This window comes from Pollicipes pollicipes, unplaced genomic scaffold, assembly GCF_011947565.3.
Source record: "Pollicipes pollicipes isolate AB1234 unplaced genomic scaffold, Ppol_2.1 Scaffold_3447;HRSCAF=4054_pilon_pilon_pilon, whole genome shotgun sequence".
Lineage (NCBI taxonomy): Eukaryota > Metazoa > Arthropoda > Thecostraca > Pollicipedomorpha > Pollicipedidae > Pollicipes > Pollicipes pollicipes.
This window is the reverse complement of record NW_023596297.1, coordinates 17797332-17816641: the sequence shown is the minus strand read 5'-3', so window position 1 is coordinate 17816641 and position 19310 is coordinate 17797332. Positions and strand designations below refer to the sequence as shown.

At 52.9% G+C, this 19310-nt stretch overlaps 2 protein-coding genes across 2 annotated transcripts; both read left to right on the top strand.

Moving 5' to 3' along the window:
- The first annotated feature begins 4680 nt into the window (after positions 1 to 4680).
- LOC119092672 (neurotrophin 1) lies at positions 4681 to 7252 on the top strand. The gene is made up of 4 exons (XM_037215640.1): positions 4681 to 4765; positions 5038 to 5160; positions 5673 to 5843; positions 6596 to 7252. Exons 2-4 carry the CDS (start codon positions 5087 to 5089, stop codon positions 6822 to 6824), a joined length of 474 nt encoding a protein of 157 aa, XP_037071535.1. The 5' UTR covers positions 4681 to 4765; positions 5038 to 5086; the 3' UTR covers positions 6825 to 7252.
- Positions 7253 to 9011: 1759 nt separating this feature from the next.
- LOC119092217 (zinc metalloproteinase nas-13) lies at positions 9012 to 15898 on the top strand. Its single transcript, XM_037215192.1, has 6 exons — positions 9012 to 9122; positions 11023 to 11135; positions 11309 to 11458; positions 11708 to 12142; positions 12206 to 12315; positions 15648 to 15898. The coding sequence occupies exons 1-6, from the start codon at positions 9012 to 9014 to the stop codon at positions 15896 to 15898; spliced, it is 1170 nt and encodes a 389-aa protein (XP_037071087.1).
- Positions 15899 to 19310: the final 3412 nt, after the last annotated feature.

Genomic DNA, 19310 nt, shown 5'->3' with positions numbered 1-19310 from the left:
GTGCGTGTGATGTCTGCGCGTGGGCATGGTGGACGGGCACCGAAGCGCCCTGACAATTACAGAGTTCATTTCCCGAGCTCCAGGCCATACGACATCCCCTATATCTATGGACATCTCTCACTGTACGCTGAGCACAGGCGAGTCCTCGTCGTCCCATGCAACACCCCGCGTTCTCCTCCCCAAGAGCGACGCAGCTGGGGGTGTGGCATAGGGGCAGTTGCTCCCCCTTCTCCTGTTTGGCAGTGGGGGAGGCTGGGTTGGGGCGTGTTTCGCTTCCCCCTCAAAACAAATTATTCACCCGTTTTGACCAAATTAAAGGCTTTCTAGCTCACGTAGGTTACCAAAACTTAAGTCAATGAGGCCCCATAACTGACCTAGAGTGCAAATACTTCATACAGTGGCTCGGAAGGCCATTTTCTACAATATGAGGTAGCCTTTTGTTAATAATGAGGCCACCTGTATGAAACAGGTAGCACCGAGTTACACTTTGAAAGATGCGAAACAGCAGTAATTATACCGGTTGCACCGTTTTTGACAGCAGCGTACTTTTGCGGAGCAACACTGTAGTCATGTTGGAGCTTCAAATGAAATCATGAAGCAGATGTGTTTTAGAATGTTTAACTGCTTTCTTTTATCATTGAAAAGAAATTCACCCGTGTTTATTGAGTCCGAAATTCCAGAGTAAAAGAGAGAAGTAGATTATCGGGTGCAAACAAAAATGATGCCATTCCATAACGCGCAATTCCACATGTGACAGCTAAACTTAACTTGTGGGTCATAACTTGTGCTGATGAAGTGCTTGTCCGGTTTAAATGGAGTCGGTTTACATCATGTGTTATACATTCGGTTAACACAAGCCGCGGCGTTTCCTTTGTCATATCTAGCTATATATATATATATATATATATATATATATATATATATATATATATATATATATATGCACGGATTTCCCTAACCTTCAGATACTTGTGATATCGACACCGATTCAGTATCTTGTCATAACGTTAATCAATGTGAAAAGGAGCTAGCAAAAGTGTCATATTAAACATACGCCAAAGATTATTCAGTGCTGGCCGCTTCCATGTTGTGTCAATCCGCTGAAAGTTTTTGTAAAGTCTTTTAATTTTTCTGTGACATTGAAAATACACCAAACTCTCTGGCAAGCAAGTAGTTGCTTTCGTGCAGCTTCATTTACATTGATTTGTTAATTCACGCGCATCTAAGATTCGCCTTTATGTGCAACGAGTCGCTATTAACAGGTATTTTTCCTCAGTACATGTCTTTAGCTCGCCCAAATTCATGTTGAATAAGACGCCTGGCGGTAAGTCGTGTGAATAATTCAAGGGATGGATGTATTATGCGGGCTGTGGCATTGTTGCTTACATCGGTAGACTTTGAAGATCATTTGAGTCAAGGATCATTCGTCGTGGATCACGTTTAGGTGTGTAAGCTCTGTTAGTGCCTCATATCTATGAAAAGGTACGCGGCCAGAATATTGGTGTTTGTTTTGTCGCATCTGTATCAGACATATCACCGACTGTTTTTAAAACGTTTCGGAGATTTTTGGTAGGACGAGATCGGGCATTATATCTGCCCTTAAAATCATGATCTTGCTTATGGCAACCAACCGCAATTCATCAAAGTATACGTCTTTAAAAACATGCTTTTAGGTTCTATGTGAGATTGTTGGCTGAGAATCACTTACAAAAGTTGTGTTATATAAACTGAACGCAAATAACAAGTTTTAAAAGTTTTGCACCGTAATCGGTTATGAAAACGACTTTTGTATTATTGTGGGCTTCGCCAAGCACTGCCGCACTGGGTTTCGCCAAGCTCCGCAACAGCCGAATGGAGCCTTCATCTCATATGATGACCTTGTCTTTCCCGCTGTGGCCTTTCCATTTGTTGTCTCAGAGTCGGCTGGAGCCCTCGTTCGGTAGTGGGCCGTCCCAGCGCTCACTGGGCCGTATCTCCGCCGAGCCGACAGCTGACGCAAGCGGCGCCACACGGCAGCGTCGGCCGCTGCCACTCCCGCTCAGCCGTCATTGTCCGCCCCTCACGGCCGACACGGGTGGAGCGCCAGAAGAACAGGCACCTCCCCGCGACTTTGACCGCCGAGTGTCCCGGACGTAGGCGACCCTGACCGACGGAGGAGAGCCCACCTTGGGAGGGGATGCAGACGTGGACGACCTTGCTCGGGTCGCGCGCAAGATGTAGCAATGCCCATTGTGCTGCAAAACTACAGTGGCTTTATGCTAGCATGTCATTTGCTCATGCTGGCGTGGCCTGAATGGCAGTGGCAGTGAAGGTACGGTAGGGAGTGGCAATAGCTCGATGGATGCATTGTGTGCCTTAGTTTCCATATGGTTTATTCGCTATTATCTTCCACGGAAAGCATCGGTATTCCAACGGCATTCTCTGAGGCATCCGGCCGTGCAGTATCTGAATGGCGACCTTCCAACGCAAAACCAGAGCTTCCCAACTCATTGTGGAGGCTTGAAGCTAAAATGTCTCAAAAATATAATTAGTATATTTCTCATTATTCACATTCTATTTTTAATTAATATTCTGTAAATTATATTCAAAATTCATACTCTATAAATTTCTCAAAAATGTTGATTCACGCCATCGTTCTTTTCAAGCGGATGTTTCCGTCTTGAATTGTTGATTTTATTTGGTGTAGGGGGGAGGGAGGCAAGGCCCATCAAAGACATACAAAGCTCCTAACATGTGCTGATGTCTAAGTCGTTTGGAATCTGCCGGCATGGGCCGAGTGCAGAACGCTGAAAGAGCTGTAGGGCACGTGTGCAAAGTCACGAAAACGGACTTATTTCGACGTGGAAATGATAGGATGATAACTGGTGAACTTTGGTCGGGGCGTAGGCCACACCTGCCACAACATGTTCTCATGGAGGTCGGCCGGCCGTCTGACGTCTTGGGTGTTGAATAGCTGGAGGTTATCAGATTTTGTAATGCTTCTGGTCGTCTTGGACCTGTATGTGGACCTCATGACGTTAGCGGCCGCCTATCGGCTGTGTGTGGACCCCATGACGTCAGCGACCAGTTGACAGCTGTAGGTGAACTCCGTGACGTCAGTGGTCGATTGACAGCTGCATAGGACGTCATGACGTCGGCGGGCAGTAAGCAGCTGTATATGAATGCCGTGAAATCATCGGGCAGCGCATAGCTGTATATGGACACCATGACATGGGCGGCCATCCAGCAGCTGTGTATGGACGCCGTGACGTCAGCGACCAGTGAGCAGCAGCAGATCTGTACTCTGATGATTGCGGTATTTGCAGAGACGGCGGTGCGAGCGCGCAGCCTGGCGGGTGGCCAGGTGGCGTTTCCCGGGACGGAGGAGGGCCGACACGCGACCAGCAGCTCGGACCACCGGCTGTGGCACCAGGTGCTGGTCGGGACGGCAGCAGCCAGCCATTACGCCCAGACCCTCTCACGCGCCGCCTGCCAGCTGTACCCCGACGGCGGCTCCTGCTCCGGTACCGTCATATCCTGGTACTGGGACTCATCCCAGGAGAAGTGCAAGACGTTCCGCTACGGAGGATGCAAGGGCAACGGCAACAACTTCATCACCGAGAACGAGTGCCGCTCGGTCTGTGACATAGGTATCTGTGGCTGACAGGCATTTGCATTTATGACATCTCGGTCTGTGACATAGGTATCTGTGACTGACAGGCATCTGCATTTATGACCACATAGTTAGTGACATAGATATCTGTACTTGTGACCGTTCGGTCCGTGACTGAAGTCAGCGATGGCTGGCTTCGACTGCTTGTCAGCGGTTTTAAGTCATCGATTGCATGAGGACCCATATCTAAAACGGGTTCACCGATCAACCATGGGTATAACCACTGGCGAGGAAAGGAGGCGGGGACATGTCCATGGAATTTTTACAAAGTGGTATGCTTCCCTGTAGCTATGCGGACACAATGGACGTTTTCCACGCTTCTATTTCAAACGTCCTTTTCAGGTCAGGCTGTCTCCCCTTATCGGATTCCAGTATGACCCCTCCAATCCTTATTCCCCCTCCCCACCCCGCCGATTCTCAAAGACGTGGTTACATCCAGTTTATCAGGTTTTTTTTTTTTGCTTCTTTTTCCTGCTGATGGTGGATAGCACTTACCTTTCAACGGTAAGAAAATTGCATATTTTTCGCCTACAGCCACATCTAACTGTGTGGGGAAGGTCCTGCCGCTTACGGGACGACAGGACCCGACAGCACAGCATCAACTTATGTATTAGAACTACTGCGGGTCCGATTGAATTGCGTAATGTGTACTTTGCGAGAGCATCCCAAGGTAACTCGGCGACCTCGAATTCTTATTTCAGGTTACCGTCAGAAAATAACGGGCAACAACGAGCTCCTGCCTCGTCCGGCTGCCAGCAGCTACCTCCCTGGTGCGTCCACCTACTTGTCCCGTCCCACGTACACAGGCTACCAATCCGGCGCGGCCGGCTCTCCGTACTACCCGGCCGGGTCGAGCGACGGCCAGCACCGTCCGGCCGGGCTAGACCGACCCGCCTACTCGGCCGGCTCGGGCGGTCGCCCCGCCTACTCGACACGCCCCGCCGCCGCCGGCCACGCCTACCTGCAGCCTATCGGAGAAGTCGACCTGAACGGCTTGCCATTCCAGTCGACCGGGGCGGGGTCACGGCCGCTGGCCGGCGCGTTGCCGCTCCCGCCGCCCGGCTGTGACCAGGCCGAGTCGTTCTGCGCCTACGACAGCGCTGACTATCCCAGGTCAGCCCGCACATCGACGATCACGCGAACCACGGCCGCACGGTGATAAATAAGCTCAGTTGGCAAATGACGGGCGAGAAAGCTCGCAATCTTAAGACGGAGTACGTTAATCTAATTGTGGGTTAAAGCCGATACATGAGCTCTTTTCATTCTCTTTCGTCTCTCTTTGTAGTGGGGAAACGCTACTACAGAAAACTGTGTGGATGGAGTTATGTGATAACTTTCACTGCCGAAGGCAGCCGATTTATTTTGCCCGTTAAATTACATTTCAGGTCCACCGTGAACTCGATTCTGAGACAATACGGCGATAAGCTGACGCAGATGTATGAAGAGCTGTATCATCACACCCCAGAACAGTACCGGAGTCACGAGAATGTGACGCGGGACGACCTTAGGTCAGTGCAATACATTATTACCGCTAAAATGTGTCATTGAGTAGAAGCTACACATTATGACGGTCATGTTCACGAGATAATTTTCAAAGAATAATGTTATGCCGTGCATATGCACGGCTGGTGGCGGATATGCTGTGTTTGTGCACGCATGGTTTACGTACTGCAGACATGTAGACACGTATCGCAGTCTTTTTTCATCCCTGTTTCCCTTCATACATCCTCATAAAAGTGATATTAGCTAGATGGGGAGCCGGGGCAGCTTTCCTTACGCATAATCAGCCCTTAAAAGAGCAGAGAACGGCTTCAGGCACTAAACCGAGCGAGGGTGGCTGGGGGGTAATTCATTCGATGCCCTAGTCTTCCCACAGCAAGGAACCTCCCAGTCCCGACCCGACGCACTCCCTGAAGACCAGATCCCGCCTCAGCCGGAGACCGTACGTGGCCCTCGATCACGCGGCGTCTGGCTGCTGGGCCAGAGCAGCGGCTGCGTAGTCAGCTGATGCGCGTTGCAGGGGCCGTTCGGCGGCCGAGACGCTATCGGCCCGCCACGGGCCCGGCGAGTTCGTCTGCGAGTCGGAGGTGCACTACAGCCGGCCGGGCTGGGCCCGCAGTCTGGCCGGCGCCTGGCAGCTGGTCATCAACGCTCCCTCCTACCCGCAGGTCGTGCGCACCGAGCGCTGCAGGTTAGCCTTCTCTGTGAACGGGCTTAGACAGGTGGTAATGACCCGGATGTGGCCAGGTACATACACAGGTGGTCTACCCTTCCTCAGTATGGACGTGGAGCTTGAGAAGTCAGAGTCAAATTTACAGGTTCAGCCTCGGCTGGCCGTCAGGGCGAAGGGTATGTGGGGTGAGGAAGGGAAGGGGTAGAGCGAGCGAGCCGACAGGTTTCACTGAGGCGCGTGTCAAGCTGGGAGACGCTCACGCAGCAGTGTCTGATTGCAAGGCCGCAAAGATGGTGGGAGCACGCCGTCACCGGCGCAGATGGTGTGTCGGAAAATGTGGCGGGGAACCATGGCAGCCTTCAGGACAGTAATGATTTTGATCAGGAATCGTTAAGCGCGTAAGAATAGGGGTGGTATGTTTGTGAGAACGATTCTGGTGCTGACAGGTCGGCCTCGTTTTCTCAGCAGATAAATGCGGCATGTTTATGGCAAAATTGGTTATGGATGCCACAAGGGAGAGTGTTTGAGGAGTAAAAACGTGTTGCAATTTCATTTCACTTCAAATATCAGTGGCAGACAACGCAGCAAGTACATTCAGCGAAGACTCTTGGGTGATCTGACGTACTTTTTTCACGAATGGAATGCCAAAACACCGCACGTGGTGGTCAAAGCTCGCGGCATCCCCCCACGTGAGGTACGCGCGGTGTCTGACGATACCGGCTGCCAAAGTTGCGGCGTTGCCGTCATGGTTGAGGGCCGGTCCGTTGCAGATATGAGGGCCGGCGCTGCAACTTCCTGCCGCCGTGCATGAGCTCGGTTTGCGTGCAGCGGTTCGCCGTGGTGAAGATGCTGTGCGCCAGCCCGCTGAACCCGTTCTCGCGGCCACGGGTGCAGGACGTGGAGATCCCGTCCGGCTGCTCGTGCTACGTGACCGGCGGCCGGGGCGACGTGTGGCGCGAGCCCTGGGTTCGGTCCGACCACCCGGCCACCCAGCACTGAGCCTCGCCCGAGGGGCGGCTGCCGGGTGCGAGGTCGTGTCAGTGTCAGGTGGTGTCAGTGTCAGGTCGCGTCGGTGTCGGGTCGTGCCAGTGTCGGGTCGTGTCAGTGTCAGGTCGTGTCGGTATCAATGTCATTCCGAACTATCAGAATTAGGGCATACTGGCTGCGCCGACGCTGTAGATGCCTGCTGGTACTGTTATGCGGACCAGCTGTGTCAGGGCCAGCATCGGTTATCTTGTCGATTGAGCTTCTGCTGCGGCCCATTTCTGCAAGTTAAGACCAGGTCGTGGCTTTCTGGAGGTCTTCGTTGTTTTTGCAGATATCTACGTTGTTGTGCGATGACAGTCTATTAACTGTTTTGTATTCTGAGGTGACACGTTTGTGACATGTGAACGCGGTGCATGACGGTTAATATGACCATTATTCAAGCTCTTGGACCGCACAAACAGGGCGGTTTGTGCACAAACCGCCAACTCCACGTGCGATGTTTGCGGCAGGTGGATAGTGAGAGGCTACACCCAACGATTCATAGTATTATGGTATGATGGCATGAATCGGATAGAAAGACTTCCACGACAAAACAGGCTGGCTGGCTGGTTCAAGCGGGTTCTGACGTTATTTATCAGCGACGAACCTGTTGACTGAACCTGAAGACGTGACCGCCCAATGTCGGGGGCAACACGTACTCTCGGAACATTTGTCTGGCAATTGTGATTTTGTCCTAATGTCTGGGCAAACACATGCCCTCGCAGCGCTTACCTTAAGTTTGCCTTTTTGTCATAATGTCTGGGCAAACACGTTCCCTCGCAGCGTTTGTGTTAAGTTTGCTTTTTTGTCCTAATGTCCCGGCAAACACGTGCCCTCTCAGCGTTTGTCTTAAGCTGAGAAGCCTCCGAGAGACGTGAAGCGGGACGCTTGGCGAGGCGGCCGTCCGGCAGACCCGCAGACCAGGTCAAGTATCGAATGCTATGTCTGGCGTCAGCCAGACATAGGGGCCATGCAGGTCAACTCCTGCTGCATCGTTTTGTAGCTAACATAATAAAAGAGAGTTTAAAAAAACATTGACAGTGGTGCACTCCATTTTGAGGCCACCACCGAATGCGAACACTACAAACAGGACGCCAACTCACGAGCAAAATGTTTCGCGAGAAAACGCGACCGAGATTACACACAGCAGTTGACGGAGACTGCAGACTAAACACGTCCGATTGGAAAAGGCCTGAATGACCTCAGTACTGCTGCGGGCGAGCCGTCGGCTGCATGACAGGGTACACTCGTCCACTGACGAACTGGCCCAGCCTCCGGCGCATCGTCGGCTGCATGGCAGGGTACACTCGTCCACTGACGAACTGGCCCAGCCTCAGGCGCATCGTCGGCCACACGGCAGGGTACACTCGTCCACTGACGAACTGGCCCAGTCTCGGGCGCATCGTCGGCCACACGGCAGGGTACACTCGTCCACTGACGAACTGGCCCAGTCTCGGGCGCATCGTCGGCCACACGGCAGGGTACACTCGTCCACTGACGAACTGGCCCAGTCTCGGGCGCCGCAGGCCCCAGAGCATGGTCGTTCGGGGCTCGTCCCGGAGCCCGGCAATAACATATGGAACGTGACAAGCGGCGATGCCGGCCACCACCAGTGCCTGGGGGTTGGCGTTAGGGGCCCGCGTCGCCAGCACGTTCAGACAAAGACGCCCTGAATAATCTTTACCAACCCGCATCTTCGAAATCGTCGAAGATCGAGCACCCTGTCCCACACCAGCTCAAGTTCTGAACATGCCAAGCGATTCATCGCTAGCCAGTCGGTGGGCGTGCCTGTCCGCATAAGCGGCGGTGACGACAGTTCAAACGGCGCGCTGTCCCCTGGTGCGGGCCCCCACCGGCCAGGCAGCACACGGCGGACGGCGTGCCTGTCCACGGAGCTCACAGACAGCCGGTCGCGACTCCACGTGGTGTCGGAGGCGGCTCTGTTTCCGACCTTTTGGACACAGAGCACGGGAAGGATCATTTTCGTGTGGTGTGGTGTCATGTGACGGCCACCTTGTGGCAGGCTGAGCAGCTCTAACTAGTTGCCAGCTAACATGGTGCACGGCGCGGCAAAGAACTGATTTGTCTGAGATCTGAAGCGTTTTGGATCGCGAGTCCTCCATCCTATCCTCCCAGCCCCAGCACAGATGGGGCGGTGCGATGGCACAACCACGGCTGCACGGTGTGGAAGACGTGGAGGCCCGGCGCCAGCACCTGACACCCTATCAGGCGCGCGCCCCTGCCGGTTGTCGGCCCGGTGCGGGCCGCAGTGTCAGATCGGGCCGCCGAGCCGAGACTGACAGCGGTCGTTGGAGACCGCGTGACTAAACAAAAGACCTTCCCAATTTGATGAAACTTAAGGCTTAGTATTGGTCTCTACTCGCTGACGCTTGCAGCATAAGATTGTGTAGAGCACATGTCGAATTATTGACGTTTTGTTGTATGAGCAAATTGACCCACAAATGCTTCCAGGCATGGAAACTCTAATCAGGATAGTTTTGGCAGGCGGCAAAAGTATACTCAATCTATACTATATCAGTGCTGACGGCACGAATCAGTGCTGGCACAGTGCTTTCCAATGACCATCAGATCAGGGCTTTTCACAGATTGGTCAGCCCAGATTCAATTCGCATACTAAAGAGTTGAGATACTAAATAACTAGGGTTATTGCTATTTACTAACTATTTACTATTTACTAACTGTTGTTATTTATTTTTTAATATATTTTTTTATTATATTATATATATGTATATATATATATATATATATATATATATATATATATATAGATATAGATATACGCCGTATGAGAAAAAAACTTGTTAAGGTCTCGTCAGATCGTTAAGAAAGCCTACAAATTTGTTGAACGTTGGTTCAATGTGAGGTCACCAGAGGCCATCAAAGGTTAAAAACTGTCGTTTTGATGGATGGAGTTCGTCTCGTATTTGTTTAAATTTCTGAAAAACTGAAATCGCAATATTATTACTTTGTGTTTGTTTACTCGCCAGGGATACATTTACCGCGTCAGATTATGTCGAGTAAGTAGCTAGCGAGAGTTGAACCCACTAAAAAACACAGTTTTGTCCAACTTTGTGCCAGTCTAGGATTGTTTGAAAGGATTTTTCGATTCTTTCCTCTATATCATAGGTGTATGCTTAGCCTCCAAAACGCTACCCTCCATGACTCGCTAGAACTTTTAGTGAGGCTAGGGTGGGGTAGGCCAGACACCCAGCGTAATTTAACCTAGCCTAACCTAACCTAACCTGACCTAACCTAGCCTAACCTAATGTACTTTCATTTTTTGTAAGCAAAACAAAGCGACACCAATCCTATAAGGTATGCAAGTCTCGAGGAATGTAAGCAAAATTTCGGTAAACCGATTTGTTCCTCTCGCCAAACGAAACGGCTGGACCCGCTAGCGGGAACAGCAGTGGCGGCAGCTTAGCCAGAACTTGCACCAGACCAAAGAAGTACAAAAGATCAGGCGCATTTAGTTACAGGAAGTGATTCTGACCTGTATAACCGGCCGCATCACCCCCGGATGTGGCTTTAAGCACGGCCCTGATCGCGTGACCGTCTGCGCCGTCGGGCTGGTCGGCGAGGCTCCGCGGTGTGCGGTCAGCCGGCGCGACCTATTGGCCTCACGCCGGCTCCAAACCGGTACTACAGCCTGCACGGCGCTGCACTTCCGCGATCAAAGATAGCGTCATCGCGCCAGCTCGGCCACAAGCCTCGTCGGGGCCCCGATCAGTCACGCTATTCGCGTATCTCATTCTACGCTCATTGACAATGCCACATAGTTATATGGCCGAGGTAGGGCGTCACTGGCGGGTACGTATGGTTCAGCCCGGGGGGGGGGGGGGATGAACAGGCAGGACGCACATGTTTTTTCAAGCATGGCCTTCGGTAATGACTTAGGATGAGCAGTACGGTCTTCGGTATTTGCTTGTTCCCACGAATTCGACATTACATCCGCCCTTGGCGCGGCCATCGTCATGCTGAGCACTCCCAGACGAGATAAAAGCGCGCGCCGATGTTCACCGTCGGTTCCGTCATGCTCGGCTATCGATCACATATCGTCGGCATGTTGAGAGCGGTGACGGTCCAGCGATTATGAGGCGCGAGACCGAGCCCCGGTCTGCACGCGCCGGGTCGTGTCGTTGGCCGGCAGGCGGTCAGGCGACCGGCCGCTGCACCGGACCGGACTCTGGTCCAGACGGACCAGGGCTGCAGCAGTGATCCAGGCAGCAGTGGCTGCGTCTGCAGTGCGGCCGCGGCGGCTCTGTCGGTCGCACGGGGCCCAAGATGAAGCGACCTTCCCCTCCGGCCGTGTGGCCGCTTGTGTTCCTGTGCGTCTCGGCTGGTGTCGCATCGCCGGCCGTGCCAGCGTCAAGCACCGAGTCGGCGCCAGAGGACGCCGCGGGGGCACCGCTGACGCCGGCTGACTTGTTGCGCAGCCCGCAGGTGCGCTTTTCGGAGCCGATGCTGCCGCCGGGGCATCTGCAGGTGAGGCCGCCGCCGGGCCAGGAGTCGCCCCCGAGCGACGAGACGCGGTTCGACGTGGGCGAGCCTCTGTCGCCTCCCGACTTCACCACAGGCGCCCAGCTGCCGGGCAGCGGACCCGTGCTGGGCGCCGGCCGCTTGGACCCCGTCGAGCTGGCCGGTCAGTTTGAGGGCGACATCGCGCTGACGCCGGCCGACGCCGCCGCGCTGGCCGGCGGCGTAGTGCCCGGCCGCCGCCGCTGGCCCGGCGGCGTCATCCGCTACGTCATCGCATCCGGCTTCACACGCCGCGAGCGCGGCATCATCGCCGCCGCCATCGACGAGCTGGAGCGGCGCACGTGCGTGCGCGTCAGGCCGCTGCCGCCGGGCCGGCCAACCGGCGATTTCGTGCATATCGTGCGCGACGGCGGCTGTTACAGTGCCGTCGGCCACCTGGGCGGAAACCAGACGCTCTCGCTCGACAACGGCTGCTTCTTCCGCGGCGTGGTGCTGCACGAGCTGCTGCACGCCGCAGGGCTCTGGCACGAGCAGAGCCGCCCCGACCGCGACCAGCACGTGCGCGTGCACAGCGAGAACGTGGCGGCCGGCCAGCTGGTGCAGCTGCAGTCGTACGAACGCGTGCCGAAGCCGCCGGAGACGGCGTACGACCTCGGCTCGCTGATGCACCTCGGTCGGTGGGCCTTCTCCTCGGGCGGCCGGGCTACGATGTCGGCGCTGCGCGACCCGACCCAAGCGCTCGGCCAGCGGGTGCGCCTGAGTGAGGCGGACGCGCGCGCCGTCAACCGGCTGTACGGCTGCGACGGCGGGCTACCGTCACCGCCGGCGCCCGCACCGCCGCCGCCGGACCCCAGCTGCCGGGACCAAAGTGAGCACTGCGGCTGGTGGGCGCGTCGCGGCGAGTGCGCCAGGAACCCCGACTACATGCACAGCTCCTGCGCCAAGGCCTGCTTCACCTGCACTGGTGAGAATCTCGGCAGGGGAGATGAGCAATCGTAATCCTCGTGTTCTCTTTTTGCCGGCATGGAAGTCGTTAGTGTTTCGCTACAAGTCGGGGTCCTGGCTGCTTTCCGTAGCAAAACAAATAAGTACCTGTGGACTTGCTTCCTTAAGAGCCGGAGCGTCTATGGAAGTCTATGTCTATATTGTTTCGGGATGCATGCAACACCATTCATGGGATTCCCCGGCCAACGCCAACTCTGGCTGCCGGGGTGCCTGACGGGAACCGTGTGCGATGTATCAAGGGTGTGCAAATCCTGCACTCCAGATTTCCATTGCGGTTCGAATTTTGTTTTGGTTTAAAAACAAATCCAGACAAATCGCTCTAGCCCTCACTGCAAATGCCAAATCCACCTAATCACGTTACCATTATTTTCTGTTAGAGGGTGGCGTTTGGAAGGTTTAAAGGCTTATTACAATGTCAGCGTCATCACTTTGTTTTGAGGCTCTTCACAGTTTCAGGACGCCCTATATGTCCACTTGTGGGGTCAACCCGATCGTTAAGGAGCCTTCTACGTTGCCCTTGATTTATTCTCGTTTGGAGGGGCCTGCGCTGTTGCTGAGGCCTTTCTGCTAGCGTGACGGTGCACTCTTGTGAATTATGGGCCTCCCACGGGTTCTTTCCGTTCGCCCGAAAAGGTCTGTACGCCATAGTCCCATATGCTAACCTACCGGAGTATTCTCGGCTGCTCAGTTGGTCTCGCTGGTCTCTGTTAACGTTGGTCTCGACTGAACTACCGAAACACTCAATATGCGCTCATGAGACCCCTACATTGGTCTAGGGCACTTCCAATACTCTGTCACTTGCTTAGTACTCTACACTTTTGCCGGGGCTCATCTGCTAACCTGCTTGGGTGCACTCGGTCGTTCGGGGCCCTTCAAACTGGGTCGTGGGTGCTTCCTGTTTGAATTGAGGGCCATGCTCTCTTGTGGGTCCCCATCTGTTCACGTGTTCAGGCGCACTGGATTGTTCGGGGGTCCGCACATTGTGTTTTGATATTTGAATGGAGAACCTTACGCTCTTGTCAGGGGCCCATCTGGCAACATGCTCTGGTCTACTCGATCGCTCGGAGCCGTCTACATTGTGTCGTAGGTACTTTCCATTTAAGTGAAGGGTTCTACGCATGTGTCGGGTGCCCAGTTCGTTCACCTCTTTGGACGCAGTGGATTGCTGGGAGCCCCAAATCTTGATATTCGAATGTAGAGCCGTAGGCTCCTGTCGGGGACCATTTGATATCTAGTGTGCCCGCTCGGGTACACTCGATATTTCGGGGGCCCTTCACACTGGGTCCTGGGCACTTCGTATTTGAATGGAGGGCCCTACACTCTTGATGGGGCCACTTCTGAAAACCTCGTCGGGCACACTCAATTGTGCGAGGGACGTTTACATTGTTTTGGGTGCATTTTTGAGTGAAGGGCCCCACACTCTTGTCGGGAGCCCTATCTGTAAACCTGCTTGCGGGGAATTCGGTCGTTTAGGGCCTTTCGCATTGTGTGATGGGTATTTATCAGTTGAATGGAGGGCCCTACAGTCTTGTTGGGGAGGGGGGGGGGGGGCATCTGTGAACCTGCTTGGGCACGTTCGATCATTCGTGGGCTCTCCATATTGTGTCTTGGGTAATTTTATTGAAGTGGATGACCCTCTGCTCTTGTCGGGGCCCATCTATTAAGCTCCTTGGGCCAGTGGCGGAGCCAGAGGGGGGGGGGGGGGCACGGAGCCATGGCATCCTTGCGACCCGAGGGGACTCACAAGCTCCGAAGGAGCCCATTACCGGCTGAACGGACGTCTCCAGACGACCAAAAGTAGTTGCAGGCAAAAGTAAAAATCCCGTGAACAAATCAGATCAGTTCTTGGCTGATTTAGAGGGTGGCGATCGGGGAACATTTTGAGGGTCATTACGCTGCCCGGAGACATTATGCTGTCGCCGGGGCCCCAAGTGTCTACTTGCCGGGTCAGTCCGACCGCCAAGGGGGCTTCCACGTTTCCCTGGATCTCTGCATTTTCTCGTAACCGTTTGGGCATCATCAAGCAACATGCGTGGTTCCTCTTGATCGATCGGGGGCCCTGTACGTATTCTTCCCATTTTGCCCGAGAGGTTCTTTACGCTTTTGCCGGGGCGCCAGATGCCGGGGTGCACTCAGCTGCTCAGGGGCCGCTCATATCATCCTCGCGTTCTTTCCACTTGCTCGAAGGGTGTTGTGCTGTTGCTAGGCCCATATAAGGTAAGGCACCGAGCCACTCGATGCTCAGGGGCCCTCAACATTGATCTAGGGCTCTTTTCCCTTGACCACGATCACGGAGGACCCTTCACCCCTATCGGGGCCCTTTCCCTTAACCTGCTCGGACACTCTTGACTGCGCAGAGGTACTACTTCACGCACATTGGTCTAGGGTAATTCCCTTTTTCTCAGGGAGCCCCGTGCTGTGGCCGAGGCTCTACATGCCAGCCTACCGTTGCACTTTTGGTCGTTCAGGGGCTCACCACGTTGGTCCTGGGTCCTTTCGCTCGCTCTGAGGACCCTACACTCGATGACGGAAGCTGCTTTGTTCACCTGCCGCGGCACACATGATCGCTTAGGTTTTCCCCTATTGGCCTTTGCGTCTTAGCCTTAGAACAGCAGTCAAATATACGCTGCTGAATTTTTGCGCGCCATTGTTGAACATAATTTTACGTGCCGCCGGCGTCTTATGTGTCATGTTCGTTGGTTATTGGATTTGTGACACCTGTTATGCTTGCGTATCATGTCCTCAAGAAATGCTTAATGCCAAGATATTTTGTACCCCTTTATAGCAAACAAGCAAAAACCCTGCATTAGTCATCAACATCAGCTGATCACATCACCCAGCCGGCTAGTGTATATAAGCAATGAACCAAGTTCGTACTTTATTTAGACGTTATTTAGCTGCCAGTTTTAGTTTATATTGCAATGTATTACCGAAAAACGTAACATAAAAATGGCGGGTTGCCATGAACTGGAGAAATGAATAAGTTCCATGCATGCGCATACGTAGCACGTCTGGTTTTCTAAGGCTCCGCACAGCAGGATGAATTTCCTTTGATAAATAACACGCCAAGAATCTTAAAATTTAATGGCCAGAATACAATGGTTCTTTTTGGTGGACGGCTTTAAACTCTAATAGGCCCACAATGTTGCGTGCCCCCCGCCCTTCCGCCTGACGAATTCCTAGATCTGCCCTTGGTGGAACGACGCACTTTTAAAGGGAGACTCCCTCTTGAAGTGTGTGCTAGATCTGTAGTGTTTGTTACACCGCCGACTGACCCCTGTCTCGCCTCAGGGGCTGGCTGCTACGACCTGCACCGCGACTGCAGCCGCTGGGCCAATCTGGGCCAGTGCGACGCGCGCGCCACCTATATGCGGGTGTACTGTCGGCGCGCCTGCACGCTGTGCCCGCCAGAGGAGAGGCCGGCCCACTGTCGCGACCGCATCGGCCTCTGCACCCACTGGCTGCAGGCCGGCGAGTGCGGGCGCAGCCCACAGTTCATGGCAGAGCATTGTCCGCTGTCGTGCGGGCTCTGCAGCCTGTGACCGGCACCCGGTGACCCCAGCTAGCTGCGACCGAAGCCAGCGTACGGCAGTACGGCTACCATTGCTCGGCGAAATTCGCGCCAGATTCATGATGATAGTGGCTCGCGATCCCACCAGCCAGGAGCAAACTCTCTAACCGCATTTTGAGGCATGATCGCATCCTTGATAGCATCTGATCTGATCGCATCCCTCTGACAGCAGCCTCCCACCAACACGTGACCTGGCCAGACACATGCCTGGATAGTAGATGCCTAGGATTCCCCCATGGGGATCTTCGATAGTGAGGCCCGGGTCTCCCAAAGGTGTAGATATGCGTTTGGGCCTGCCTCCAACAGCTTCTGCCGTGTGCGATGCCTGTGCAGCGTAAAACCCGACCCGCCTGCAAACCGGTGCCAGTTACACACCACACGCTCCACAGCAGCGGTCACTTTATATCAAGGCCGCTCCTCAGTCGGCGTTTGTCCCCTGGCTCACGAGTTAGTGCTGTGCGCTGAGCCGCGCAGGCCACTGCCAGCCGCCGCTCGTTCGCCGCGCCGGCAGTACCCCACTTGTTATCGCCCGTGCGCCAAGGAAAAGGCTGAGGTTGCAGCGTCGTCTGTACAAATGATGTTTGTCAAGGTGGGTTTCGGTTTATTTAATGAAACGCTCCCGTGTGTTTTTAATCTCTGTTTTCGTTTTTCGTTATCTCTTTGTAGTTTTACCCCACCGGGCGTCGGGCGACGAAAAAACTGTGAACTGCGCTGTTTCCGATGAATGGCGGGTATTGTTTTCGACAAAAGTCGTTGACGTAATACTTTTACGAATGGTGGGGCGTTGGTTGTCATGCCAGTTGTTAGCTGCTCCATACGATGTGAATCGGCCAATCAGAATGTTATTCAGCCACATTTCCTGTAACCAATGTGTATCTACCGCATTAAACGATAACATTGCTGAAACCACTCTCGCTCTATTCCGTCGTATTTGCCGTGTGGCAATCTGAGAAAGTTGACTAGCGATGACATGTGAGAAAATATTGTTTCATACGCCCACATTTTAACACACTGGCCCGCCAGTGCAGAATCCCATAAACTTTTCATGTCTCAAATGATTGGGCAGCAAATCGAGGTAACGACCACGTGTACAAATTGGCCTGAACCGACTGTTTCTTTCCCCTTCCAGCCCTATCATCGAAATTTGCTTTACACTCACTATCGGTACCCCGGTTTTGTTTTCCAAAGTTTTTCACCAGTCGTCCTAGATGCGAAAGTACCCGGCTTAATCTTTGTTGTCTGCTTGTTGTCTCGTAATTTAAATCCCCACGCGATGCAACGATCTGTGTCCAGAACGTGCTTCGATGAGCCCGAACGGTTTATATCCGTGTTTCTTATGGCTCGCTGGCGTTCATCCCTTCTGCTCTTTAAGCTTCTGCGTGCCTCCCCACATAAAAATTTCCGCGTTCGCATGAGTATCGGTAAACCCTTCCTGTCTTTTTGCCCGTTTTTAATTTGTCTTTGGGTTGAGCTCGGTGCCTTCTAAAGTTTGCACATGGTTTTGTGACCACACGAGCGTTTGGTGTTAAAAGTCGCATTAGCCTCTCTGACACTCCCTTCACGTAACGTAAAGCCACGGGGGCCGATTGTCTTGTGATGCGTTTTGTGTTCTTCAATGATCAATTTTTTGACGACCTCTTGTAACAAGGTTTTATGAGTAGTTGCTAAATTTCACAGCTTCGTTGATGTTCTTAACCTCCCTCCTATTTTCGTCGGGGCTTAATGAAAATATTTGTGCTCTTTGTACGAGCGATCTAACCATTAACTTTGCGTTGATTGCTGTGATGTGACATGAAGTCCAAGTACGTATCCGTATGTTTTGCCTTTCCAAACACTGCCGTGTTCATGCTGCCGTCTTCTGATCGTCGTTCACCAGAAGTTAAGTGGTACCAAGGCACATGCGCAACAGTCGGATAACATTCTTTACCTCCATGCTCATCCGACACCTCATGATTCCGTCCTCCACAGCGCCCAGAATGCAACCAAAACAGATTTGTGAGTGCTGCGCGCTGCCCCCTGGCCGTATAAAATGCGAGGAAGTATTGACTTTAATCCACATCATGTAAAAATGTTTTGACGCGTATCGCCAGTATCAAGCTCAGAATCTCCCCCGCCTCAAACTGGTTGATATTCAGTGTCATGATTTAATCATTCGATACAATTCAGGCGTTAACCAGAGGGTAAAATGACTTTAGGTTGTAGAACTTAGCCATTACAAAAATGTAAACGTGCTGGTCGACCTTTGCTGGCTGGTGCGCTTTGTGCTTCAAGACCGGTATCGCGGATATCAATCTTTATTAATGGGCGTTCTAACCTTCTATCGATTGTTATTATTTTCGTACGCCTGAGATGCAAACTCAGATGTTACCTGGGGGCCGCAATTAGGCACCTCGTGGCAACGCACGTCATCCACGTGGCCAACCCCTATTGTCTAGGACCTGTTTCTATTTTCAAAATGAAAAGGTAAAAAACATGCGAAATAGTTGGAGCATGCTCGCTCGTAATCTTTAAAAGCAAGACTGCATACTCCCGGCGTTGCAGTCACTGCATGCCGGGCGGTCCTGGCTGCCGTCTTCAACACCAGGTGGCGACCTTAAGTGGTCCCCCGTGCCGGGAAATAGTACCTTCGGGCGTCTTATGCGTTTTTTGTTGCGTCGCAGGGGCATTATTCGCTGTTTACTTCACTTATGCAATTTCATATCGATCTTCGATACGAGTACACAGCAGTGTTAACAAAAGTAGCGATCCAACAGCTACGCCAACATGAACAGCAAGCATTTCATCATTGTGTTGAATGTTTGCGCTGTCATGACTGTTAATCTGTTCAGACTATCAGTCCGGAAAGCACAGGGGAAGCCTGCTGCCTGCCTGGTTTACGTGCCGAACGTAATGACTTCATGAAGCGTTTCAAAGTATCACTTCCCGTCTCGCGGTCTCGCCCGTCTGGCCGAGCGACATGTAAACCGCCTCGTCGGTCTTCGGCGTTCTCACGACCTTATATTGCCTGCAATAATAAAAGCTCATGTTCATCAAAGTGCCGTACATCATGTGATCAATATCTGAGTTGGGAAAATGATGAAAGTGCCCTGGCGAAAATTGGATGGCGTTGCCAGTTACGAATTCCACACTGTTCCGATTCGCCCCAGTGTGCAAGCGGCACACAAGCAGCAATTTGGTCACACACGATTTACCTTTTAATATATTTTAAGCACACAGAATCGGGCATAAAATGGCCAAAATGACCACTGTAGTCAAGGCGCTCTAAAATACCAATAAACAACAATGAGTACACAGAGCGTTGGTGTGAGACATATCCAAAACATGGTAACTTTATTCAGTATTCAACTCATATTAAAACACCACGAGAATGTTCTCGCCTCAGT